The sequence below is a fragment of the Scyliorhinus canicula genome, chromosome 13 (assembly GCF_902713615.1).
Source record: "Scyliorhinus canicula chromosome 13, sScyCan1.1, whole genome shotgun sequence".
In the NCBI taxonomy this organism is placed as follows: Eukaryota; Metazoa; Chordata; class Chondrichthyes; order Carcharhiniformes; family Scyliorhinidae; genus Scyliorhinus; species Scyliorhinus canicula.
Window position 1 is genome coordinate 69,932,283 of NC_052158.1, and position 26,692 is coordinate 69,958,974.

At 47.4% G+C, this 26,692-nt stretch overlaps 1 protein-coding gene across 2 annotated transcripts in view; it reads right to left on the bottom strand.

Moving 5' to 3' along the window:
* LOC119976787 (S-arrestin-like) overlaps nucleotides 1–26,692 on the bottom strand; it is a 73,166-nt gene that overhangs the window by 45,544 nt on the left and 930 nt on the right. The window contains exons 2-4 of one of the 2 annotated variants that reach the window (XM_038817571.1): nucleotides 16,846–16,899; nucleotides 7,823–7,912; nucleotides 4,009–4,069 (exon numbers count right to left, since the gene is read on the bottom strand). In XM_038817571.1, the coding sequence (XP_038673499.1) occupies nucleotides 4,009–4,069; nucleotides 7,823–7,876 (115 nt within the window). In that variant the 5' untranslated portion in view covers nucleotides 7,877–7,912; nucleotides 16,846–16,899. The remainder of the gene's footprint in view (nucleotides 1–4,008; nucleotides 4,070–7,822; nucleotides 7,913–16,845; nucleotides 16,900–26,692) is intronic. The other variant, XM_038817570.1, reaches the window with a different exon arrangement.

A 26,692-nucleotide genomic window follows, 5' to 3' on the forward strand; every position in this document is an offset into this window, starting at 1 on the left:
CCTTCTGCTCTGAGGAGAACGATGCCGGTTTATTTCCAGTCTCTACATCCCTGGGTATCATTCTCATAGATCTCCTCCAATCTTTCCCAAGGATCTCGTACCCTTGACAGCCAATTGACAGTGGGAAGCAACAAACTTTTCTCTAGGATCGGAAGCATGATATTGCAAATGCTTGAAATCAAAATGAGAACAGGAAATTCCAGAAATACATGGCAACCATGGAGCGAGAAACAGAACTAATGAGCATTGACCAGAACTGCAGAAAGCTAGAGGTGTAGCAGATTTGAAGCAGGACGAGGAGAAAAGAACAAAAGGGAAGGATTATAACAGGATGAACGGGATAGATGAAGTACAAAAGGGTAATGACACAAGGCATTAGCAGGTGGCAATTGTCAGGAAATAGAGGTAGTTTAAATAATCTGTATCTGTGAATATTAGAAATAAGGCATAACTTTTAGTAACTTTAATTTTGTGCTCTGTGTAATAAAGGGTTGAAGCTTTAGTTAGTTTCATGTTGAACAAAGGTGCCCGCATGTCTGTGGGTTTTGGTCATTTTAAACTGAGCCTGAATTGTAATTAAAGGGTTTACAACATGAAGGTACATGGGATTTAAAGGAAAAAATAGGTTGTTGCTTAACAACCAGGAGCCACCCTAGGTTCGAAAGAACTTTTGAGTTTAGCTTGAAGCTGAGCCCAAAGAAGCTGTTCAGGGCAAGGGAACTGCAGGAAGCAGACTTCACAAAAGAACAAAAGAAAGTTCAGAAACCAGGGAGTTGGGACTGAATATATGTCTCAGGAAGGCAGTTAAGTTAAAGGAACAAAGAGTAAGAAGTTCAGCAATGTGCTGTTGGGTGGAGTTAAAATGAAAAGCAAATAAAGTACACCAAGTTAAAGAGACAGCGACAAAAAACAGAATTAAAGTGGGAATTCAGACATTCAAAGTAACACACAAGTTTGCTGACATCTTAATACAGACTGTGAAGCAGCAGTGTTGGGCTGGCATAACTGGGCACCTGAGAGGTTGCGTGGAACATAGGAATTATGGGCAGAAGTAGGCAACTAAGCCCTTTGAGCTGATTCAATCACCATTGAATCGCCATTCAATCAGATCATGGCTGATCTCTTCCTGGTCTCAAATCTACATCCCCACCTGTTACCCTTATCCCTTTAATGCTTTTTAAAATCAGAAATGTGGAATCTTGAGTGCACATGGTAATCCAAGGCAGAGGAATACTGAAAGGAGAGATTGAAATCCTGGAAGAGGATCCTTGGAGAAGGCATCCAAGAGAAAGTGTGTCTGGGAGATGAGTCCAAGGTGTGTTTTTTGAAAGTGGAGCTTGGAAACTGGTGTGGAAGTCAGAGTTCCAGATAGATTTGAGGAGGAATTCACATAAATTGTTTTGTGTAGCATTTGTCACTTGGTTTCAGAGTGTGGTGTGTCTGACCACATTTCTCCTACTGGTTTAGGGGTCTGGTTTAGCACAGTGGGCAAAATAGCTGCCCTGTAATGCAAAGCAATGCGGAACAATGCCAGCAGCGCGGGTTCAATTCCCGTACCAGCCACCCCAAACAGGCGCCGGAATGTAGAGACTAGGGGCTTTTCACAGTAACTTCATTGAAGCCTACTTGTGACAATAAGCGATTATTATTATTTACATGGACTGTGTACTTACTGAGAACATTAGAATTTACGATATTTTGTCACTTGTGTAATCCTTATAAATCTGTATATACATGTAAAGGTGCAGTGGGTGTGAAGGGTACAAAGTTCATCTTTTTTTGTTTAATAACAATTCTAATCTTTGATAAAAAAGTTAATTGGCAGTCATGTGACTGTTCATCCACGTCTCTAAAGAAAAGGTAAAAGGTTACAATCTATTAATCCGGGGTTCCATTTTGGGACCTGACTGTCCACAAGTAGCATCACCCAGCATTGCAACATAATGGATAAGTAAAGAAACAAAAAAATGGAACGAGAGGAGATATAAATGTGAAAAACAGAATAATCACTAATCCAAAATAAAACACAAAAGAGGCATACAAAAATATGGTTCTGGGCAAGTTTGTAGTTTCGATTTTTGGAGTTGTTTGCGGGATTTTGGTTTTCTTTTTACCACTATCTTTTTATATTAAAGTTGGATGCGGGCTGTTTTTTTGGTCGGATTATTTTTCTGGTTTTACCCTGTGCGGAGGTCACCTTGCTCGCTGTAAATTTAGTTAACTGGAGTGAAGGGGTGGGGTATCTGCAGCTTATTACTTTAGTTTTCTTTCTTTTAAGTAATGAATTTAAGATTTTTCTTCTTGTTTTGTTTGGGGTTGGGGCAGAGGATAGGGGCCTTCATTCTCCTTTTAGCTATTTGTTTGTTTATTGGGTTGTGGTATGGTTGGGGGTTGCAGTGGGGAGGAGGAAGGAGGAGGGGTCAAATGTTGATGGTGATGAATTCTTTGTCCTTGTTGTGATCTTATTGGGGGTTTGGTGGCCATCTTGGGTGGGCCTGGTATCAACACCCACTGAGTTGCAGCTGGATTACCCCACACACGGAGTATGGCTGACTCTTGTGTGTTATGCTGCTTCGGATAACACAGGCTGCTACTTGATGCAGTCTTAACTTAAGGATGCTCCAGACTCTGAAGTGAGTTCAACATGTTTATTGAACTATTAACACAGTTCTCAAATGGGTTCGACTCTCTGCTAATCTAACTGTAGTAACTCAGTCTACCATGTACCAGCTTGCTCTAAGCCACGTGCTGGGGTGTGACGCTGCTGATCAACCCTGGTGTACTCTCTAGATGTCTGTCTGTGGAATGAAGCAGAGCATGTGTGCCCTGTCCTTTTATATGGGTCATGTAGTGCCCCCTTGTGATAATGCCACCTCTGGGTGTCCTGATTACCCATTGGTTGTGTCCTGTTCTAATGATGCATTGGTTGTATGCCTGCATGTCATGACATCTCTGGTGCTCCCTCTAGTGGTTACTTAGTTGTAGTGTATTTACATTAACCCCTCGTGTATATCACTCGTGATGCATATCACTAAAACTCTGGGGCGGGGTGCTGGGAAGGGGGTGGGGATGTAGAAGGCCCACTGTCCAGTTGATAACTTGGAATGTTCAGGGACTAAACGGCCCAGTAAAAAGGTCATGAGTGTTTGTACATCTGAGAAATATGAAGGCTGATGTGGCGTTTTTACAGGAGACCAATTCAGAATCATAGAATCCCTACAGTGCAGAAGGAGGCCATTCAGCCCATTGCATTTACACTGGCCCTTGGAAAGAGCACCCTACATAAGTTTAAGCTCTTGCTTCCACCCTATCCCTATAACCCAGTAACCCACCCCCTTAACCTTTTTGGACACTAAGGGCAATTTAGCATGGCCAATCCACCTAACCTGCACATCTTTGGACTGTGGGAGGATACGGGAGCACCCGGAGGACACCCACGCAGACATGGGAAAAAGGTGCAAACTCCACATAGACAGTTACCCAAGGCTGGAATTGAACCCGGGACACTGGAGCTGTGAGGCAGCAGCGCTAACTACTGTGCTGCCCGAAGGTGCGAGGGGCAAAGTTCAGAGGAGAGCTCAATGTGAGAGACACTACCCCACAGAATCAGATCCCAAAGTGAGGGACAATACACCACAGAGTCAGACCCCAGAGTGAGAGACACTACCCCACAGAGTCAGACCAGCAGGGTGAGGGACACTACCCCACTGAGTCAGACCAGCAGGGTGAGGGGCACAACACAACTGAGTCAGACACCAGAGTGAGAGACACTACCCCACAGAGACAGACCCCAGAGTGAGAGACACCACCCCACAGAGTCAGACCCCAGAGTGAGGGACACTACCCCACAGAGTCAGACTTTCCAGGTGCTCTAGGGCACTGACAGTATAGAGTGAGCCCTGTGAGCTGGAAGACAGATTCAACTCTTCTTAACACTAAAAGCAAAGAAAATGGTAGAATACCGAATGAATGTGGAACAGCAAAGACCGGTCAATGATTCTTACTCACCCACAGGGTCAGTGTGGCTGCCATGGTCCACAAAATCTCTTTTGCTTAAGTAGGCGGCAATCTAAATAAGAATTAAAGCAGAAATTGTTCTTAGAACTCTTTTGCAATCGATAAGGACAGAGTTTAAAATGCTGGGGGTGGTGGTGTGGAGGTGCAGAGATATCAGGACAGTGTAGTTTAAAATAACGTGTATGAATATAGGGATAGGGTAGAGTTTCAAATAATTGGAGTACAGATATGGGAACAGTTCACAGCTTAAAATAACATGTAGAGACATAGGGACAGTGTAGAGATTAAAATAAAAAGCTGAGAAATAGTACAGAGCAGACTTTAAAATAAAAGAGATAGGGACAGTGTAGAGTTTAACATAACTGGAATATGGAGATAGGGACAGTGTATCAAAATAACTATTGTAGAGATATGGATAGTTTTGAGTATGAAATAATGAGTATAAAGATTGGGACAGTGTCATTTTTAAAATAACTGGAGGATAGAGATTGGGATAATGTAAAGTTTAAAGTAACTAGAATATAGAGATACAGACAGTGTAGGGTTCAAATAAGTGAAGGATAGAAATATGTGAAGTGTAGAGTTAAAAACAACGGGAGTGTAGAGATAAAGAGACAGTGTAGAGTTCAAAATGATGAGTAGAGAGATAAGGACAGTGTAGAGTTTAAAATAATGAGTAGAGAGATTGGGGAAATGTAAAGTTTAAAGTAACTAGACTATAGAGATATAGACAGTGTAGGATTTTAAATAAGTGAAGTATAGAGATATGTGTAGCACGGTAGCACAAGTGGATAGCACTGTGGCTTCACAGCGCCAGGTTCCCAGGTTCGATTCCCCACTGGGTCACTGTCTGTGCAGAGTCTGCACATTGTCCCCGTGTTTGCGTGGGTTTCCTCCGGGTGCTCCGGTTTCCTCCCACAGTCCAAAGACGTGCAGATTAGGTGGATTGGCCATGATAGGTTGCCCTTATTGACCAAAAAGGTTAGGAGGGGTTATTGGGTTACGGGGAAAGGGTAAAAGTGAGGGCTTAAGTGGGCCGGTGCACGCGATGGGCCGAATGGCCTCCTTCTGCACTGTATATTCAAGTGAAGTGTGGAGTTTAAACTAACCGGATAACAGAGATAGGGACAGAGTAGAATTTCAACTGACTGAGATTTAGAGCCAGTGGCAGTGAAGACTTTCAATTGACATGGGCTTTGAGATTGAGGCAGTGTAGTGTTTGAAATTATTGCTGTATAGGGATAATGACAGCGTAGAGTGTAAACTGATCAGGGTATTGAGGAAGGGACAGTGCCACTGATTGGGTAATGTTGAGGATGAATGTGGGCAAATCAATAACAGATGGAGTTCAATGTGGAAAAAGTGTGACATCTTCGACTTTGATTCAGAGAAAGACTGTGGTGGTGCAAAGTGTTATTGGTGTTTGTGCACCAGTATGAAAATATACAAAAGGCAAATGGAATGCTATCGGATCAAGGGAGTTGGAATACAAAAGAAAGGTACCAGTCAGTTATGAGGCTAATCAGACATCATCTGGGTTACTGCGTTCAGATAAGTATGCTGATCCTTGGGAAAAATTGTGTTGGCCTTGAAGTCAGTGTAGCACAGATTCCTCAAAATGCTTTGAGTTAAATTATGAAGATAGATTACAGCAATTTGCTCTATATTCCCTTGAGTTGAGACATTTGAGGACTAATCTAAACACAGTACTTTAAATGTTAAAGGCATTTAATTGGGAGATACAGAGTATTTCCTTTGGTGGAGGAATTCAGAACAAGGGGAGTACAATCTTACAATTAGAGTTAGGCTATTTAGGGGTGAAAGCAGGAAGCACGGAAGACAAACAGGGATGAAAATCTGATACATTCCTCATTGAAAGACTTTGGGTGAATCGGAGCTTTCAAGAGTAACATTGATAGACTTTTATCAGATAAGGTTACCGTAAGGGCAGGTCAGTGGAGTTGAGTAAGATCAGTCATGATTCAAGTGAGTGGAGCAATAGACTCAAGGGGTAAGTGGTCCAATCCTGTTCCTATGTTCCTTTCCTCTTTGGCACTCAGATGCTTGGTGTTCCACTCTATCCTCTTCTCCTCCTTGGTTACAAATGCTCCATCCAAGTCATTCCTTAACCCTCCTCCTCCACCCACTACACCATCAACATGCTTCAGTCAAGAATCGAGACGCCATCTCCCACTCCAACTCATTCATTCCCAAGACATGAAAAACAGAGAACTTATTAAGCATACCACGTGGCCTTTCCCATATACTCTGCAGACTTCCGCAGCCCAATTTTCAGTCGGCAGACTATTGCTTGCACGTCTAGATTTTCATATTTTTAATCCTTTTCATCATTTAACCTTCATGCCTAGCACTGTATGTATGTGGTATCCTGCATTCTGTGCCTTGTTTCCCCCTGTTAAGACCAGAAGAACGGGAGGACCCTCAAAGAGGGGGTGAATTCAATACTGTCCTCTGGGGACATTACTTTGTTGAGTGTGTGGTCGATCAATGGAACAGATTCCAGAGTGGGCAGATGGTAGCAGTTAACAGCATTTGATTCAAAGGCAACTTAGAATAATTTATGTTGTAAAATTATATTTTGGGTTATAATATATGAATAATTTGGGACACACCAAACGATAAGTGCTCAGGAGGAACAAGTGAACTTAGATCTATGGTTCCCACCACAGGAGTTTTCCATGTCTCATGTCTGGGTCCGTTAGTAGACTAATTCACTGACAATAATTACCATTATTAGTAAGTAATTCAATTATCTTTGCCTCATGCAACTTTGAGGATGGCAGAAGGTGAATGTGATTGCCCATGGTCTTTTTCATTAAATTATTTCTGAGTGTCCTGGGGTGCCCAGTGTTCCGGGCCCTGGGTTATCTTTGACTCTGATTGGTGAAGGAATTGTCCTGAGGAATGAACCAGTGAATGGCTGTCACTTATTTTGTTTAGCTGAAACAGGTACAATGTGTGTGCATGTGCTTTCTGCCTGCGCACATATGTAGCTTCCTGTACAGGAAAATGCACCACACTGCAAGCTTTACTGATGATCTTGAATTGGCTGTCAGCATAATTCATAGCAGCTTGAGCATTCCATAGAATCTCTACAGTGCAGAAAGAGGCCATTTACCAACCTTCCGAAGCAGCACTCAACCTAGGCCCCTGCCCCCACCCTAGTCACGCAACCCCACTCATTGATCATGGCCGATCCACATCACCCACACATATAACAATCTTTATTATTGTCACAAGTAGGCTTACATTAACATGGCAATGAAGTTACTGTGAAAAGCCTCTAGTCGCCACACCTGTTCGGGTACACAGAGGGAGAAATCAGAATGTCCAATTCACCCATCAAGCATCTGGGAGGAATCTGGAGCAACCGGAAGAAACCCACGCAGACACGGGAGAACCCAAGGCTGGAATCAAACCCTGCCTCTGAGGCAGCGGTGCTAACCACTGTGACACCCTGTTGAAAAAATGTTGTCCAATCACAGAACCACATTTAATGATGGGTATTGTGATTTGAGTTTTGCAACTATGGACTAGTTGGGCACAGTATGTAAGTTTCTAAATAAATAACTAAGTCACAACAGGAAAGCTGGGTCGAAGGTAAGGGAGAATCAATTGAAATTAGCGGGTTACAATTGGTATTTATAAAATGGGTGGGTTAGGTCCCAAGGCATGGTAGATTGTACAGAGTATGTGGGCACAGACAGAACCTTTATCATTCTCTGCTTGCTTGTGTTCTTAGAAAAGAAAAGAGGCGAGGAAAAGGAGACGTCAAAGTACCAACCGATTTGTCACGAGACACTTTTTTGTAGACAATGTTCTTTTTGGTGGCACTCATCCTTTATGCAATGCGGCTGTGTGGTAATTACGGGGCCTGGGTGGAAGAGAAAGCAAGAAAAAACTTGAGCAACACCAAAATAGGATTTTTCATAAATGGTAGAATAATTAAAGAATACATTACCAAGGATCCAGGACTACACACTCATTAATCTCTTTCACACTCTGGGACTGGGTGGGACAGTGAGTCAGACACTGTCCTTTCACACTCTGGGACTGGGTGGGATAGTGGGTCAGACACTGTCCTTTCACACTCTGGGACTGGGTGGGACAGTGGGTCAGACACTGTCCTTTCATACTCTGGGACTGGGTGGGATAGTGGGTCAGACACTGTCCTTTCACACTGGGACTGGGTGGGACAGTGGGTCAGACACTGTCCTTTCACACTGGGACTGGGTGGGACAGTGGGTCAGACACTGTCCTTTCACACTGGGACTGGGTGGGACAGTGGGTCAGACACTGTCCTTTCACACTCGGGGACTGGGTACGACAGTGGGTCACACACTGTCCTTTCACACTCTGGGACTGGGTGGGACAGTGGGTCAGACACTGTCCTTTCACACTCTGGGACTGGGTGGGTCAGTGGGTCAGATACTGTCCTTTCACACTCTGGGACTGGGTACGACAGTGGGTCACACACTGTCCTTTCACACTCTGGGACTGGGTGGGTCAGTGGGTCAGACACTGTCCTTTCACACTCTGGGACTGGGTGGGACAGTGGGTCAGACACTGTCCTGTCACACTGGGACTGAGTGGGACAGTGGGTCAGACACTGTCCTTTCATACTTTGGGACTGGGTGGGATAGTGGGTCAGACACTGTCCTTTCACACTCTGGGACTGGGTGGGACAGTGGGTCAGACACTGTCCTGTCACACTGGGACTGAGTGGGACAGTGGGTCAGACACTGTCCTTTCACACTCTGGGACTGGGTGGGACAGTGGGTCAGACACTGTCCTTTCACACTGGGACTGGGTGGGACAGTGGGTCAGACACTGTCCTTTCACACTCGGGGACTGGGTACGACAGTGGGTCACACACTGTCCTTTCACACTCTGGGACTGGGTGGGACAGTGGGTCAGACACTGTCCTTTCACACTCTGGGACTGGGTGGGTCAGTGGGTCAGATACTGTCCTTTCACACTCTGGGACTGGGTGGGGCAGTGGGTCAGATACTGTCCTTTCACACTCTGGGACTGGGTGGGACAGTGGGTCAGACACTGTCCTTTCACACTCTGGGACTGGGTGGGACAGTGGGTCACACACTGTCCTTTCACACTCTGGGACTGGGTGGGACAGTGGGTCAGACACTGTCCTTTCACACTCTGGGACTGGGTGGGACAGTGGGTCAGACACTGTCCTTTCACACTCTGGGACTGGGTGGGACAGTGGGTCAGATACTGTCCTTTCTCACTCTGGGACTGGGTACGACAGTGGGTCACACACTGTCCTTTCACACTCTGGGACTGGGTACGACAGTGGGTCACACACTGTCCTTTCACACTCTGGGACTGGGTGGGACAGTGGGTCAGACACTGTCCTCTCACACTCTGGGACTGGGTGGTAAAGTGGGTCAGACACTGTCTTTTCACACTCTGGGACTGGGTAGGTCAGTGGGTCAGACACTGTCCTTTCACACTCTGGGACTGGATGTGAGAGTGGGTCAGACACTGTCCTTTCACACTCTGGGACTGGGTGGGACAGTGGGTCACACACTGTCCTTTCACACCCTGGGACTGGGTGGGACAGTGGGTCAGACACTATCCTTTCATACCCTGGGACTGGGTGGGTCAGTGGGTCACACACTGTCCGTTCACACTCTGGGACTGGGTGGTACAGTGGATCAGACATTGTCCTTTCACACCCTGGGACTGGGTAGGACAGTGGGTCAGACACTATCCTTTCACACTCTGGGACTGGGTGTACAGTGTGTCAGACTGTCCTTTCACACTCTGGGACTGGGTGGGACAGTGGGTCAGACACTGTCCTTTCACACACTGGGACAGTGGGTCAGACACTGTCCTTTCACACTCTGGGACTGGGTGGAACAGTGGGTCAGACACTGTCCTTTCACACTCTGGGACTGGGTAGGACAGTGGGTCAGACACTGTCCTTTCACACTCTGGGACTGGGTGGGACAGTGGGTCAGACACTGTCCTTTCACGCTCTGGGACTGGGTGGGACAGTGGGTCACACACTGTCCTTTCAAACTCTGGGACTGGGTGGGACAGTGGGTCAGACGCTGTCCTTTCACACTCTGGGACTGGGTGTACAGTGTGTCAGACACTGTCCTTTCACACTGGGACTGGGTGGGACAGTGGGTCAGACACTGTCCTCTCACACTCTGGGACTGGGTGGGACAGTGGGTCAGACACTGTCCTTTCACACTGGGACTGGGTGGGACAGTGGGTCAGACACTGTCCTTTCACACTCTGGGTCAGATATAAATGCAAATCATTAACAATGACAAGAAAATACAAGAAAGTTATTAAAAAGCACATGGATCCATGGGTTTGTTACTGGAGGCATGGGGTATATTTTTCCCATGTTGTTTTTGAGAGTGCCTGGCTCTGACTGGAACCTGGCCTCTCGCTTTCCAGTTGCACAGCTGAGTTTTTAGTCCCGATTTTGAGCCTCTCTGAAAAAGAAATTCAGTGGGTGTGATTTACACATTCACAATAGCAGGTTGGTCAGCCTGAAAGTGGCCCCCAGCCTCCCACCCATGGATATGGCAGACATTTTCCCCTCCTCCACAAGCACCAAGAGCCCCCCCCCCCCCACCCATCCTGGCCCACATTCCTCAGCATCTGCACACTCCCTCCCTTCCGTCCCCTATCCCCCCTCCCACCTCAGCGCCTCCATAAGCATCAGCATTAGGGCTCTCTAATCCCCCTCCCCAACAAACATGATATGAACCCCTCCCCCAATGGGGCTCCACAGAGGGTCCATCCCTGGCACAGGTTGGTACCGCCTGGGCATTTCCCTCTGCCCCTGGAGCTATGCCCTTGGGGGAACTCCCTTGACTGATTCACTTTTTTAACTGATTCACGCTGTTGTTCTTGAACATTCTCTACTTGAGGCAGTTGGGGCAGCAGGGTAGCATGGTGGTTAGCATAAATGCTTCACAGTTCCAGGGTCCCAGGTTCGATTCCCGGCTGGGTCACTGTCTGTGTAGAGTCTGCACGTCCTCCCCCTGTGTGCGTGGGTTTCCTCCGGGTGCTCCGGTTTCCTCCCACAGTCCAAAGATGTGCGGGTTAGGTGGATTGGCCATGCTAAATTGCCCATAGTGTCCTAATAAAAGTAAGGTTAAGGGGGGGGTTGTTGGGGGTATAGGGTGGATACGTGGGTTTGAGTAGGGTGATCATGGCTCGGCACAACATCGAGGGCCGAAGGGCCTGTTCTGTGCTGTACTGTTCTATGTTCTATGTTGTAAACCACACCAATGTCATGTCATGGCACAGTTTGAATATTCAGTGTGGGCGAAAGAGGGCGCAAAATCGCCTCCATGGAGCACAAAAGCAGGGATGACATATTGAATCTTTATGAAACACTGGCTATCTCCTAGCTGGAGTATTGTGGCAAATTCTGGGCACTTCAGCGGCAGCACAGTGGCGCTGTGGTTAGCACTGTGCCTCACGGTGCCGCGGTCCCAGGTTCGATCCCGGCTCTGGGTCATTGTCCGTGTGGAGTTTGCACATTCTCCCAGTGTTTGTGTGGGTTTCACCCCCACAATGCAAAGATGTGCAGAGTAGGTGAATTGGCCATGCTAAATTGCACCTTAATTGGAAAAAATTAATTGGGCACTCTAAAAGTTTTTTTTAAAATTCTAACTTTATTAAAGTTGTCAAAGTTTTAGAAAGAGTACACAGGAAATTTATTAAAGTGACGTAAGTTACATAGAGAGACGAGAACTACTGGGAATTTTCTCTGGAGTAGAGAATGTTCAAGAAAAATTTGACAGAGATCTTTAAAATCTTGAATCGTTTGATCGAGTAAATAATTTTATCCTTTGTTTAATTCAAGAGAGGGGAACAGGAGAATGGCAGCTTGCATGGAGGCTCGGGATCAGCAAGGGTGAGTCGGCGGTGTAGCCTCGGGGGAGGGGGAGGGGGACAGTGGTTGGAGTGGTGCTGTGGTATTGGTAGTGGAAACGGGATCTAGAGGACATAGGGTGTGTTTGAGGGCATGGAGGGTGCAGTGGGAAAGGCCAGATGTCCTGGGTGTGGTGCAGGAGGGGTGGTCAGAATAGTCAGTAATGGTAAGAAAATGAAGAGCCTAAAGGGAGTTGTCAGTACAGCCCACATGTGGGTCCATCTCTGGGTGTTGGCTGACAGTGACCATACAATGAGTTGCTTCAACATTTTCATTGTTTTTTTATTCATTCATGGAACGTGGGTGCCGCAGGCTGGGCCAGCATTTATTGCCCATCCCTAATTGCCCTTGAGGGCAGATAAGAGTCAACCACATTGCTGTGGGTTTGGAGTCACATGTCGGCCAGACCAGATAAGGATGGCAGATTTCATTCCCTGAAGGACATTAGTGAACCAGATGGGTTTACATAACAATCAACAATGGTTTCATGGGCATCATTAGACTTTTAATTCCAGATTTTTATTGACTTCAAATTTCACCATCTGCAGTGGCAGGATTTGAACCAGTGAGACTACTACTATGCCACCGCCTCCTCTTAATCCTGCATTGTTTCTTCCACAAGAAAGGAAACAACCTTAATTTCCCTGTAGCTATCAATGCATGTCATGCATGAGGCATGCTGGTATATTTTGCTCTTTGACTCCACAAATATCACCATTCTCAATAATGGGGGAGCCCAGCACGTCAGTGCAAAAGATAAGGCTGAGCATTTGTTACAATCTTCAGCCACAAATGCCGAACAAGGAGCAGTAGGCCATTCAGCCCCTCGAGACTGCTCTGCCATTTAATACCATCATGGCTAATCTGAAAGTAACCTCAAATCTGAATCCATCTTACCCTCAATAACCTATCACCCCCTTGCTTATCAAGAATCTACCCATCTTTACCGTCAAAATATTCAAAGACACTGCTTCCATCACCTTTTCAGGGAGAGAGTTCGAGACTCACGACTCTGAAAAAAGTTTCCATATTGCTCACCTCACTTAAGGAAGGATGTAAAATTGTTGGAAGCATTTTAAATGGCTGGCTCCTTATTTTTAAAGAGGTACCTCTAGTTCTAGATTCTCCCACAAGAGGAAACATCCTGTTCAAATCCACCCTGTCAAGACCCCGCAGGATCTCACATGTTTCAATCAAGTCGACTCGTACCCTTCTAAACTCCAGCAGGTACAAACCTAACCTGTCCAACCTGTTAGCGCTGCTGCCTCACAGCGCCAGGTTCGATTGCAACTTTGACTGACTGTGTGGAGTTTGTACATTCTTCCTGTGTCTGCATGGGTTTCTTTTGGGTGTTCCGGTTTCCTCCCACAGTCCAATGATGTGCAGGTTAGGTGGATTGACCAAGCTAAATTGACCGTTAGTGGCCAAAGGTTGGGTGAGGTTATGCGGATGGGGTGATGGAGTGGGCAAAGATAGGCTGCTCTTTCTGAAGGTCGGTGCAGATTCAATGCCAAATGGCCTTCTTCTGCACTATAGGCTTTCTATGATTCTATCCTATTAAGACAACCCACTCATTCCTCCATGTATTAGTCTGGTAAACCTTCTCTGAACTGCGTCCAACACATTTACATCCATCCTGGTCTGTCCAGGTCCACTCACGTCGACGCTATCACGAAGAAAGCACAACAGCGCCTATACTTCCTCAGGAAACTAAGGAAATTCGGCATGTCCACATTAATCCTTACCAACTTTTACAGATGCACCATAGAAAGCATCCTATCAGGTTGCATCACAGACTGGTATGGCAACTGCTCGGCCCAGGACCGCAAGGAACTTCAGAGAGTCGTGAATACCGCCCAGTCCATCACACAAACCTGCCTCCCATCCATTGACTCCATCTACACCTCCTGCTGCCTGGGAAAAGTGGGCAGCATAATCAAAGACCCCTCCCACCCGGCTTACTCACTCTTCCAACTTCTTCCATCGGGCAGGAGATACAGAAGTCTGAGAACACGCACGAACAGACTCAAAAACATCTTCTTTCCCACTGTCACCAGACTCCTAAATGACCCTCTTATTGACTGACCTCATTAACACTACACCCTGTATGCTTCACCCGATGCCAATGCTTATGTAGTACATTGTATATCTTGTGTTGCCCTATTATGTATTTTCTTGTATTTTCTTGAATTTTGTTTAATTCCCTTTTCTTCCCATGTACTGAATGATCTGTTGAGCTGCTTGCAGAAAAATACTTTTCACTGTACCTCGGTACACATGACAATAAACAAATCCAATCCAAATCCAATCCATCCTTCTTTTAGTAAGGTGACCCAATACGGTACACAATACTCCAAATGTAGTCTCACTCATGCCCTGTACAACTGAAGCATAACCTTCATACTTCTGTATTCAATTCCCTCATAATAAATAATAACATTCTATTTGTTTTCTTAATTACTTGCTGTATGTGCATACTAGCCTTTTGTGATTTGTGCACAGGGACACCTACATCCCTCTGCACTTCAGAACTCTGCAATCTCTCACTATTTGAGATAATAAGCTTTTCCGTTCTTCCTGCCAAAATGGACAATTCCACATTTCCCCATGTTATACTCCATTTGTCAGATCTCTGCTCACTTATTTGGCAAATCTATATATTTTTGCAGACTCCTTATGTCCTCTACTTTCTGACCAATCTTTGTGCCATCAGAAAATTTGGCAACCATATCTTCAATCCCTTCATTCAAATATAAATTGTAAGCAGTTGAGGTCCCAGCACTGGTCCCTGTCATCTTTTGCTGTTCCTTCTATTCTGTCCAACCTTCTGACCTGCCACCTGTCTTTGCATAATTAGATGCTTTTTCATTAAGTTTGATACTATCTACAATTGTTCTAGTTAACCATAGATGGTGGGTCACTCTCTTAGATTTTCCCTTACTCGTTGGAATGTATCTATTCTGTAAATTCTGAAATATCCTCTGAAACATTTGATATTGCATCTATATTGACCTAGCCCTGAAATTAATTTGCCAATTCACCTTCGCCATCTCAGCTTTCATACCCTTAAGGTGCCCTTATTTAAGTTAAAAATATAGTCTCAGACCCACTCCTCTCTCTCTCAAACTGACAGTAAAATTCAATCATATTATGGTTGCAAATACCCTACTGGCGCCTTCACTATGAGATTGTTAATTGCCCCCATTGCATTGCACAATACCAGTTCTAGGATAGCCTGCTCTCTGATTGACTCCAGAATAAGCTGCTCTAAGGAACTGTACCAAACACATTCAACAAACTCCTCATCTGGACTACCTTTGTCCACCTGACATTTCCATTCTGGATGTAAGTTAAAACCTCCCATGATTTCTGCCGTACCTTTCTTAACAAGCTCCTATTATTTCTTCCTTTATGTTCCATCCTACTATATGGTTACTGTTAAGAGGTCTGCACATGACTCCTACAAGTGACCTTTTGCCTTTACCATTTCTTATCTCTACCCAAACTGTTTCCACATCCTTGTCCTGGTTTCCTCAACTAAGTTTCTGCCTCCCTATTGTGCTGATACCATCATTAACTAAGAGAGCCACCCCTTCACCTTTTTCTCACTTCCTGACCTTAAATATCCTTTATCTCTGAATATTGAGGTTCCAATCCATGTCCTCCTACAACCAGGTCTCTATAATGGCTATCAAATCGTACTTATTTATTTGTGTGTGCACTCTCAGTTCATTGGTTGTGGTGATAACCACTGTAGATATGCATACTTGCAGTAGGGGGATGTATGGCTGTACCTGTAATACAGGTTCCTCCGGTAAGCCCCTGCCGGCTAGCTCAGCCCACAGGGAGCTTGTGTATAAATATGCGTGTGAGTCACTCAGACTCTAGTCTTCAGTTGCAGCCAGAGGAATAGCATCACACAACAATAAAGCCTATATTGTACTTATCTCTCGTCTTTGAGTATAATTGTTAGCGCCACAATTTATTGCTGTGTGATTTTCCGTTCACCATGGACATCAGAATCAAGCCTGACCATCTGCAGCTGGATCCGCAGTCGCCTCACGCCAGGAAAGACTTTGTTCACTGGCTTGAATATTTTGAATGTTGCATTTTGAATGTGCATTCAGATACAGAGCTTTTAGTTTTATCCTTGTATTCTTTATATAACCTCTAGTCTCATCTGTTGACTTACTGTTAGATTTGTACCCTCTACCCTTACCTGTCATGGTCTGATTTTTTTCATTTCCCATAATAATACCTTTCGCTTTTTCCTCATCTCTGCTCTTTGATTTACCACATCTTCCCAAATTCTATCCCTTACCCTCACTATTTAGTTTAAAACTCTCTCTATTTCCCTAGCTATGCAGTTCACAAAAATATCAGCCCTTGCATGGTTCAGGTGTAGATCTTCCCAACAGTGCAGACCTCACTTTCTCCACTGCTGGTGATTGTGTCCCACAAACCGGACGCACCCCTCCCACATCAACCTTCGAAATACGGATTCATCACTTGCAGTCATACGCTCCTGTCCCTGACCAAATCAGAAGAGCCTGTCCCAAGAGGTGTGACTGTTTCCTGGTATAAAGAATGCAGGTAACTTCCCCTCTCCTTGATGCTTTGCAGTGTCTTTAATTCAGCCTCCAGCTCATAAACTCTGAATCAAAGCTGTTTGAACTTCAAACACTTACTGCAGAAATGCTTGCCTTGGATCAAACTGGAATCCAGGAGTTCTCACATGCTGCAAATGTGACACATCACCAGTTCTGCCATCCTTAATGTGTTCTACTTAACTATTTAATTATTTTATTTATTTAAGTTCCTTATGACCAGTTGCTAGAGTATTTGGAACCTTAGGAATGTACTAAATTATAGGCACTTACCAGACACTCACTAAATAACTTGCTTCTTCTCCTGCAGCAGAGTAAAACCACTTCCTGAAGTTCGAGAAAATTTAGATAACAAAAATCAAAAAACACTCTTTCCTTTCCTTCCCTAACTCCCTTAATTACCCAACTTCCAGCACTCAGAAGTCGCATTCATTGCAGTAAACCTTACCTAAAGTACTTCAATGGGTATCAGGGGAAACCTCTCTGTTGGTTGGAGTCATACTTAGCACAAAGGAAGATGGTTGTCGTTATTGGAGGTTAGTCATCTCAGATCATACAGCGTAGGAGCAGAAGTAGGCCATTTGGCCCATTGAATCTGCTCTGCCATTCAGTAACATCAGAGATTGAGAGATGGTGCAGGAGGGAGGGGTTCAGATTTTTGGGACATTGGAACCGGTTCTGAGGGCGGTGGGACCATTACAAACCGGATGGTCTACACCTGGGCAGGACTGGAACCAATGTCCTAGGGAGTGCTTTTGCTAACACTGTTGGGGAGGTTTTAAACTAATGTGGCAGGGGGATGGGAACCAGATTAGGAAGTTAGAGGTCAGTAAAGAAGCAGCAACTAAAGCCAGTAAGGTACGAGACAATAAACCCAATGTGACTAAGGGGAAGAGTAGACAGGGAAGAGATGATGAACGCAAAGGTGGTCTGAGGTGCATTTTTTTAAATGCGAGAAGTGTAGTAGGTAAGGCAGATGAATTTAGGGCTTGGATCAGTACCTGGGAATATGATGCTATTGGTATTACTGAGGCTTGGTTGAGGGAAGGGCAGGACTGGCAACTGAATATCCCAGGGTATAGATGCTTCAGGAGGGATAGAGAGGGAGGTAGAAGGGGTGGAGGAGTTGCATTACTCGTCAGAGATGATATCACAGCTGTGATTAAGGAGGGCATGATGGAGAATTCGAGCACTGAGGCAATATGGGTGGAGCTGAGAAATAGGAAGGGTGCAGTAACATTGTTGGGACTTTACTACAGGCCTCCCAAAAGCGAGCATGAAGTAGAGGTACAAATATGCAGACAGATTATAGAAAAATGTAGGAGCAATAGGTTGGTTGTGATGGGAGATTTTAACTTCCCCAACATTGAATGGGATTCGTGTAGTGTTGGAGGCATAGATGGAGCAGAGTTTGTAAGGAGCATCCAGGAGAGTTTTTTAGAGCAGTATGTAAATAGTCCAACTCGGGAAGGGGCCATACTGGACCTGGTATTGGGGAATGATCCCGGCCAGGTGGTTGATGTTTCAGTTGGTGATTACTTTGGGAATAGCGATTACAATTCCGTAAGTTTTAGAATACTCATGGACAAGGACAAGAGGGGTCCGAAAGGAAGAGTACTAAATTGGGGCAAGGCAGAGTATAACAAAATTTGGCAGGAGCTAGGGAATGTGGATTGGGAGCAGCTGTTTAAGGGTAAATCCACATTTGAAATGTGGAAGTCTTTTAAGGAAAGGTTGATTAGAGTGCAGGACAGACATGTTCCTGTGAAAATGAAAGATAGAAATGGCAAGATTAAGGAACCATGGATGACGGGTGAAATTGTGAGACTAGCTCAGATGAAAAAGGAAGCATACATAGGATCGAGGCAACTCAAAACTGATGAAGCTTTGGAGGAATATCGGGAAAGTAGGACGAATCTCAAACGTGCAATAAAGAGGGCTAATAGGGGTCATGAAATATCTTTGGCTAACAGGGTTAAGGAAAATCCCAAAGCATTTTATTCGTATGTAAGGAGCAAGAGGGTAACTAGAGAAAGGATTGGCCCACTTAAAGACAAAAGAGGGAATTTATGCGTGGACTCAGAGGAAATGGGTAAGATTCTTAATGAGTACTTTGCATCGGTATTCACAAAGGAGAGGGACAAGACGGATGTTGAGGCTAGGGATGCATGTTTAAATACTCTCGGTCAAGTTGCCATACGGAAGGGGGAAGTTTTGGGTATTCTAAAAGACATTAAGATGGACAAGTCCCCAGGACCGGATGGGATCTATCCCAGGTTACTGAGGGAAGCGAGGGTCGAAATAGCTGGGGCCTTAACAGATATCTTTGCAGCATTCATGAGCACGGGTAAGGTCCCGGAGGACTGGAGAATTGCTAATGTTGTCCCTTTGTTTAAGAAGGGTAGCAGGGAAAATCCAGGGAATTATAGACCTGTGAGCTTGACGTCAGTGATAGGCAAACTGTTGGAGAAGATACTGAGGGATAGGATCTATTCACATCTGGAAGAAAATAGACTTATCAGTGATAGGCAGCATGGTTTTGTGCAGGGAAGGTCATGTCTTACAAACCTAATAGAATTCTTTGAGGAAGTGATGAAGTTAATTGATGAGGGAAGGGCTGTAGATGTCATATACATGGACTTTAGTAAGGCGTTTGATAAGGTTTCCCATGGCAGGTTGGGAAAAAGTGAAGTCGTATGGGGTTCAGGGTGTACTAGCTAGGTGGATAAAGAACTGGCTGGGCAACAGGAGACAGAGAGTAGTGGTGGAAGGGAGTGTCTCAAAATGGAGAAGGGTGACTAGTGGTGTTCCACAGGGATCCGTGCTCGGACCACTGTTGTTTGTGATCTACATAAATGACCTGGAGGAAGGCATAGTTGGTCTGATTAGCAAGTTTGCAGACGATACTAAGATTGGTGGAGTTGCAGATAGCGCAGATAGCGAGGAGGACTGTCAGCGAATACAACAAAATATAGATAGATTGGAGAGTTGGGCAGAGAAATGGCAGATGGAGCTCAATCCAGGCAAATGCGAGGTGATGCATTTTGGAAGATCAAATTCAAGAGCGGACTATATGGTCAATGGAAGGGTCTTGGGGAAAATTGATGTGCAGAGAGATCTGGGAGTTCAGGTCCATTGTACCCTGAAGGTGGCAACGCAGGTTGATAGAGTGGTCAAGAAGGCATACAGTATGCTTGCCTTCATCGGACGGGGTATTGAGTACAAGAGTTGGCAGGTCATGTTACAGTTGTATAGGACTTTGGTTCGGCCACATTTGGAATACTGCGTGCAGTTCTGGTCGCCACATTACCAGAAGGATGTGGATGCCTTGGAGAGGGTGCAGAGGAGGTTCACCAGGATGTTGCCTGGTATGGAGGGGGCTAGCTATGAAGAAAGGTTGAGTAGATTAGGATTGTTTTCGTTGGAAAGACGGAGGTTGAGGGGGGACCTGATTGAGGTCTACAAAATTATGAGAGGTATGGACAGGGTGGACAGCAACAAGCTTTTCCCAAGAGTGGGGGTGTCAGTTATAAGGGGTCATGATTTCAAGGTGAGAGGGGGAAAGTTTAAGGGAGATGTGCGTGGAAAGTTTTTTACGCAGAGGGTGGTGGGTGCCTGGAACGCTTTACCAGCGGAGGTGGTAGAGGCGGGCACGATAGCATAATTTAAGAAGCATCTAGACAGGTATATGAATGGGCGGGAACAGAGGGAAGTAGACCTTGGAAAATAGGACACAGGTTTAGATAAAGGATCTGGATCGGCGCAGGCTGGGAGGGCCGAAGGGCCTGTTCCTGTGCTGTAATTTTCTTTGTTCTTTGTTCTTGATCTGATATGATAATGCTCAATTCCACTTGCTCGCCTTACCCCCACAAGCCTGGATTAAAAGTCTATCTCAGCCTTGAACAAACTTAATAAGCCAGCCTCTGCACACCTCTATGGTAAAAAAAATCCACAAATATGCCACCCTTGAAATTTCTCTTCATTCTCGCCCCTCTCTCTGAGATTATGCCCTCTGGTCCTCGACTCTCCCACAAAGGGAAACAGCTTCCCAGCATCTTGTTCTGTCTAGCTCCCAGAGTATCCATATGTTTCAACAAAGTTCACTCTGAATTTTAAAACTCCAACGAGTACAGACCCAACCTACTCAACCTCTCCACATAAAAACTACTCCACACCTGGGATCAACCCAGTGAATCTTCTCATCTCCAGGATATCATCACAAGCATTCATCAGGATAGTGTCCTCGGCCCAACCATCTTCAGCTGCTTCATCAATGACCCTCCTTCCATCATAAAGTCAGAAGTGGGGATGTTTGCTGATGACTACACGATGTTCAGCACCATTCGCAACTCATCAGATACTGAAGCAGTCCATGTCCAAAGGCCGCAAAACCTGGACAATATCCAGGCTTGGGCTGACAAGTGACAAGTAACATTTGTGCCACCCAAATACCAGGCTCTGACCATCTCCAACAAAAGATAATTCAACCATGGCCCCTTGACATTCAATGGAATTACAATCGTTGAATCCCCACTATTAACATCTTGGGGGTACCATTGATCAGAAAATGAACTGGACGACCCATATTAATACTGTGGCTACAAGAACTAGGAATCCAGTGGCGAGGAAATCACCTCCTGACTCTCCAAAGCCTGCCCATCATCTACAAGGTTGTGGTGATCTCTACCACTGTATATATGTGTGTGCTTGCATTAGGGGATGTATGACAGTACCTGTATTACAGGTTTTCCAGTAAGACCCTGCCGGCTAGCTCCGCCCACAGGGAGCAGTATAAATATTCATAAGTTTCCCTGAGATGCCATTCTACAGCTGCAGACGAAGGAATAGCATCTCACTGTAATAAAGCCTCTCTTGTTCCGTATTGAGTCTTTTGTATGCAATTGTTAGCACCACAATTTATTACAGTGAGATTTTCCAACATCATAGACATCAGAATCAAGCCTGATGGCCTGCAGCTGGATCTGCAGTCACCACACGCCAGGAAAGACTTTAACCACTGGCTGACTGTTTTCGAGGCCTACATCACCTCAGTGGACCCTACACCACCGGGGGCTCAGAAGGAACAACTCCTATATTCAAGGCTGCTCCAGCGTGTTGCCGCTGATTCAGGACGCGCCTACCTACGCCCGGGCCATGGAACTGCTCAAAGAGAATTACGCTCAGTCGACGAACACTCTGTTTGCGAGACATTTACTCTCCACTCGCGTTCAACAACCGGGTGAGTCGATTGAGGACTTCTGGCGGGCCCTTATCCCTCTAGTACGGGACTGCGACTGCCAGGCCATCTCGTCCACGGAACATTCGAACCTACTCATGCGGGATGCATTTGTAATGGGTATTGCATCGGACCCCATCCAGCAACGACTGCTGGAAGGGGCCGCTCTCAATCTTGCGGCAACAAAGACCTTAGCGCTCTCAATGATGGCCGCTTCCCGTAATGTGCAATCCTACCCCGCCAGCCACGTGGCCCACCCATCCTACCCCTTGTGGACACCGCAACCGATCACCCCGACTGGGGCCGCTCCCACGCAGTATGCCTGCGCTGCTCGCCGCACCGCGCACCCTGGGGGTCCCCGCTGCTACTTCTGCGGTCAGCAGAAGCACCCCCGCCAGCGCTGCCCGCCCGCACCGCGATCTAAAATCTTGTGGCAAGAAAGGCCACTTTGCAGCGGTGTGTCAGTCCCGCGCAGTTGCCGCTATCGTGCTCGAACTCCCCCCACTCACCGCAGCCGATCGCGCAATGGGCCCTACCGTCCGCCACCCCCGGGGCCACGTGCGATCAGTGGGCACCACCATCTTCCTTCCCCGACTCCATGTGCGATCAGTGGGAGCCGCCATCTTTCGCCACCCCTGCCATGTGCGCATCATGGGCGCCGCCATCTTCATCCTCCGACTCCATGTGCGTTCCATGGTCACCGCCATCTTTCTCCGCCCCCGCAACGTGCGCTCCATGGTCGCCGCCATCTTGCCCCGCCCCCGCAACATGCGCTGCAAGGGCGCCGCCATCTTCTTCCCCGCAGGTACTCCAGACGCTGCCATTTTGTCCTCCCCTCGGAACGGGACCACGGGACCCGGGTCGCAGCCGCTACTCATCGGACTCATCGGACTCTTCGGGCGATCGCCCGCTACTCGCCTCCATGACGCTCGACCAATCCCGTCCTCGCAACCGGGCCACCGCTTCTACGACGGTGCTTGTCAATGGCCACGTGACCTCCTGCCTCATCGACTCTGGGAGCACGGACAGTTTCATCCATCCGGACACGGTAAGGCGCTGCTCCCTCGCGGTCCATCCCGCCAACCAGCGGATCTCCCTGGCCTCCGGATCCCACTCTGTCCCAATCCGGGCCTTCTGTCTGGTTAAACTCACCGTACAGGGCGTTGAATTCAACCGTTTCCGCCTGTACGTTCTCCCCAACCTCTGTGCGACACTTTTACTGGGCCTGGACTTCCAATGTAACCTCCAGAGCCTCACCCTCAAATTTGTTGGACCCCTACCTCCCCTCACCGTTTGCGGCCTCACGGCCTTCAAGGTTGACCCTCTCTCCCTCTTTGCCAATCTGACTGAAGATTGCAAGCCCGTCGCCACCAGGAGCAGACGGTACAGCACCCAGGACAAGATCTTCATCAGGTTCGAAGTCCAGCGGCTGCTTCGGGAGGGTATTAGCGAGGCCAGCAACAGCCCCTGGGGAGCCCAAGTGGTGGTGGTTAAAACTGGGGAGAAACACAGGATGGTCGTGGACTACAGCCAGACCATCAACCGGTACACGCAGCTCGACGCGTACCCCCTCCCTCGCATATCTGATATGGTCAGTCAGATTGCACAGTACCGGGTCTTCTCAACAATTGACCTGAAATCCGCCTACCACCAGCTCCCCATCCGTAAATCGGACCGTCCCTACACTGCCTTCGAGGCGGACGGTCGACTGTATCAATTTCTTAGGGTTCCCTTCGGCGTCACTAACGGGGTCTCGGTCTTTCAGCGAGCAATGGAACGAATGGTTGACCGATACGGACTGCAGGCCATGTTTCTGTACTTAGACAATGTCACCATCAGCGGCCGCGACCAGCAGGACCATGATGCCAACCTTGCTAAATTCCTCCACATCGCATCTCTCCTTAATCTCACGTACAACAAGGAGAAGTGCGTGTTCCGCACAGACCGCTTAGCCATCCTCGGCTACGTAGTCCAAAACGGACTACTGGGGCCCGATCCCGACCGCATGCGCCCCCTCATAGAGCTTCCCCTCCCCCACTGCCCCAAGGCTCTCAAACGCTGCCTGGGGTTCTTTTCTTACTACGCCCAGTGGATCCCATAATACGTGAACAAGGCCCGCCCACTGATCCAGTCCACACAATTTCCCCTCACGGCCGAGGTACAACAGGCCTTCGCTCGTATTCGCCGGGATGCACGCAGTAGACGAGACACTGCCCTTCCAAGTAGAGAGCGACGCTTCAGATGTCGCCCTTGCCGCCACTCTAAACCAGGCAGGCAGACCCGTGGCATTCTTTTCCCGCACCCTCCATGCCTCCGAAATCCGACACTCCTCTGTTGAGAAGGAGGCCCAGGCAATTGTTGAAGCGGTGCAGCACTGGAGGCAGGAGATTCACTCTCCTCACTGACCAACGGTCGGTAGCCTTCATGTTCAACAACACGCAGCGGGGCAAGATCAAAAACGACAAAATCTTGTGGTGGAGAATCGAGCTCTCCACCTAGAATTACAAGATCTTGTATCGCCCCGGCAAGCTCAACGAGCCCCCAGACGCCCTCTCCCAAGGTACATGTGCCAGTGCACAAGTGAACCAGCTCCGTGCCTTGCACGAGAGCCTTTGCCATCCGGGGGTCACTCGGTTGTACCATCTGGTCAAAACCCGCAATCTGCCCTACTCCGTCGAGGAAGTACGGACAGTCACCAGAGTCTGCCAGGTCTGTGCGGAGTGCAAGCCGCACTTCTACTGGCCAGACCGCGCGCGCCTGGAGAAAGCATCCCGCCCCTTTGAACGCCTCAGCGTGGATTTCAAAGGGTCCCTCCCCTCCGCCGATTTCAACACCTACATCCTTAGTGTGGTCGATGAATTCTCTAGGTTCCCCTTCGCCATCCCATGCCCGGATATGACGTCTGCCACCGTCATCAAGGCCCTTGATTCCATATTCGCTCTGTTCGGTTTCCCCGACTATATCCACAGTGACAGGGGATATCGTTCATGAGTGATGAGCTACGTCAGTTCCTGCTCAGCAGGGGTATCGCCTCCAGCAGGACGACCAGCTACAACCCCCGGGGAAACGGGCAGGTAGAGAGGGAGAACGGGACTTATGGAGGGCCGTCCAGCTGGCCCTACGGTCCAGGAACCTCCCAGCCACTTGCTGGCAGTAGGTCCTCCCTGACGCGCTCCATTCCATTCGGTCACTGCTGTGCACCGCAACGAACAATACACCCCATGAACGTGTTTTTGCCTTCCCTAGAAAGTCTACATCCGGGGTGTCGCTCCCGACTTGGCTCGCTGCTCCAGGGCCAGTCCTTCTTTGTAGGCATGTCAGGTATCACAAGGCAGACCCTCTGGTGGACAAGGTACGCCTGCTCCACGCGAACCCCCAATATGCCTACGCGGAGTTCCCCGACGGCCGCCAGGACACAGTCTCGCTCAGGGACCTGGCTCCCTCGGGTACCGATCCCATGCCCACACTCCTCCTTACCCACGCTCCACCCTCTTTTTCCTCGGCGCCCCCGAATTCAGCCCCACCAGGTCCATCCCTCGTTCTCCTGCCCACATTAGAGGACATTGAAGATTTTGGCTCGCTCCCGGAGTCATCCCGCCACTGGCCAGCACCAACACCGCCAGCACCTACGCCATCGACGCCCACACCGCCTGTGCAGACGTCGCCACCACTGCTGCGTCGCTCTCAACGGAACATCCGACCGCCGGTCCGACTCAACCTGTGACGGGCACCAGGTTGCCCGATGGACTCTTGGTTCCTTTTCCCCCCCTCTGTAAATAGATCACGTTTATGTATTATAGTTTCATGTCACCCCTGCCGAACTCATGTTTTACAGGGGGTGAATGTGGTGATCTCTACCACTGTATGTATGTGCTTGCATTAGGGGATGTACAGCAGTACCTGTATTACAGGTTTTCCGAGTAAGCCCCTGCCGGCTAGCTCCGCCCACAGGGCGCAGTATAAATATTCATATGTTTCCCTGAGATGCCATTCTACAGTTGCAGACAAAGGAATAGCATCTCACTGTAATAAAGCCTCTCTTGTTCCGTATCGAGTCTTTTGTGTGCAATTGTTAGCGCCACAAAGGTACAAGTCAGGAGTGCGATGTAATACTCCCTACTTGCCTGGATGAGTACATCTCCAAAAACACTCAAAGCTTAACACCATCCAGGACAAAGCAGCCCATTTGACTGGCACCCTATTCACAAACATCCACTCCGTTCACCACTGCTAAAGTACCATCTACAAGATGCACTGTAGCAACTCACCAACGTTCCTTTAACAGCACCTTCCAAACCACTATCACCTAGATGGACAAGGGCAGCAAATACATAGCAACACCACCACCTGGAGGCTGCCCTCCAAGCCATTTATCAACCCGACTTGGAAATGTATCACCGTTCCTTCACTGTCACTGGGTCAAAATCCTGGAACTCCCTCCTAATAGCACTCTGGGTGTATCTACACCTCGGGGACTGTAGCGGTTCAAGAAGGCAGCTCACCACCACCTTCTCAAGGGTTAGGGATGGGCAATTATTGCTGGCCAGCGACACCCACATCATCTTGAATGAATAAAAAAATACTAGGCTAGTCCCAACAAATAACAATGATGCACAATGAATAAAGTGAAACCAATATAATGCAAAATACTTGGAAGTGAAATTCAATTTTGAAAAATGCCCTTTGTGCCCTCAGGTCTTATGTTCTTGGCAATGGAGTGGGGCAGGAAAGTTTTGGCTGTGATGCAGAGCCTCCCTGTTTGTATGGGAGGCTCTTTTATGGCCTCCTGTACCTGCCGACAGTGGATTCCACAACTGAGAGGCTTCCCCCACAGCAGAGCTGTAAGTGTGTCCCACAGCCAGTGTCAGCACTTAAGGGGCCTCA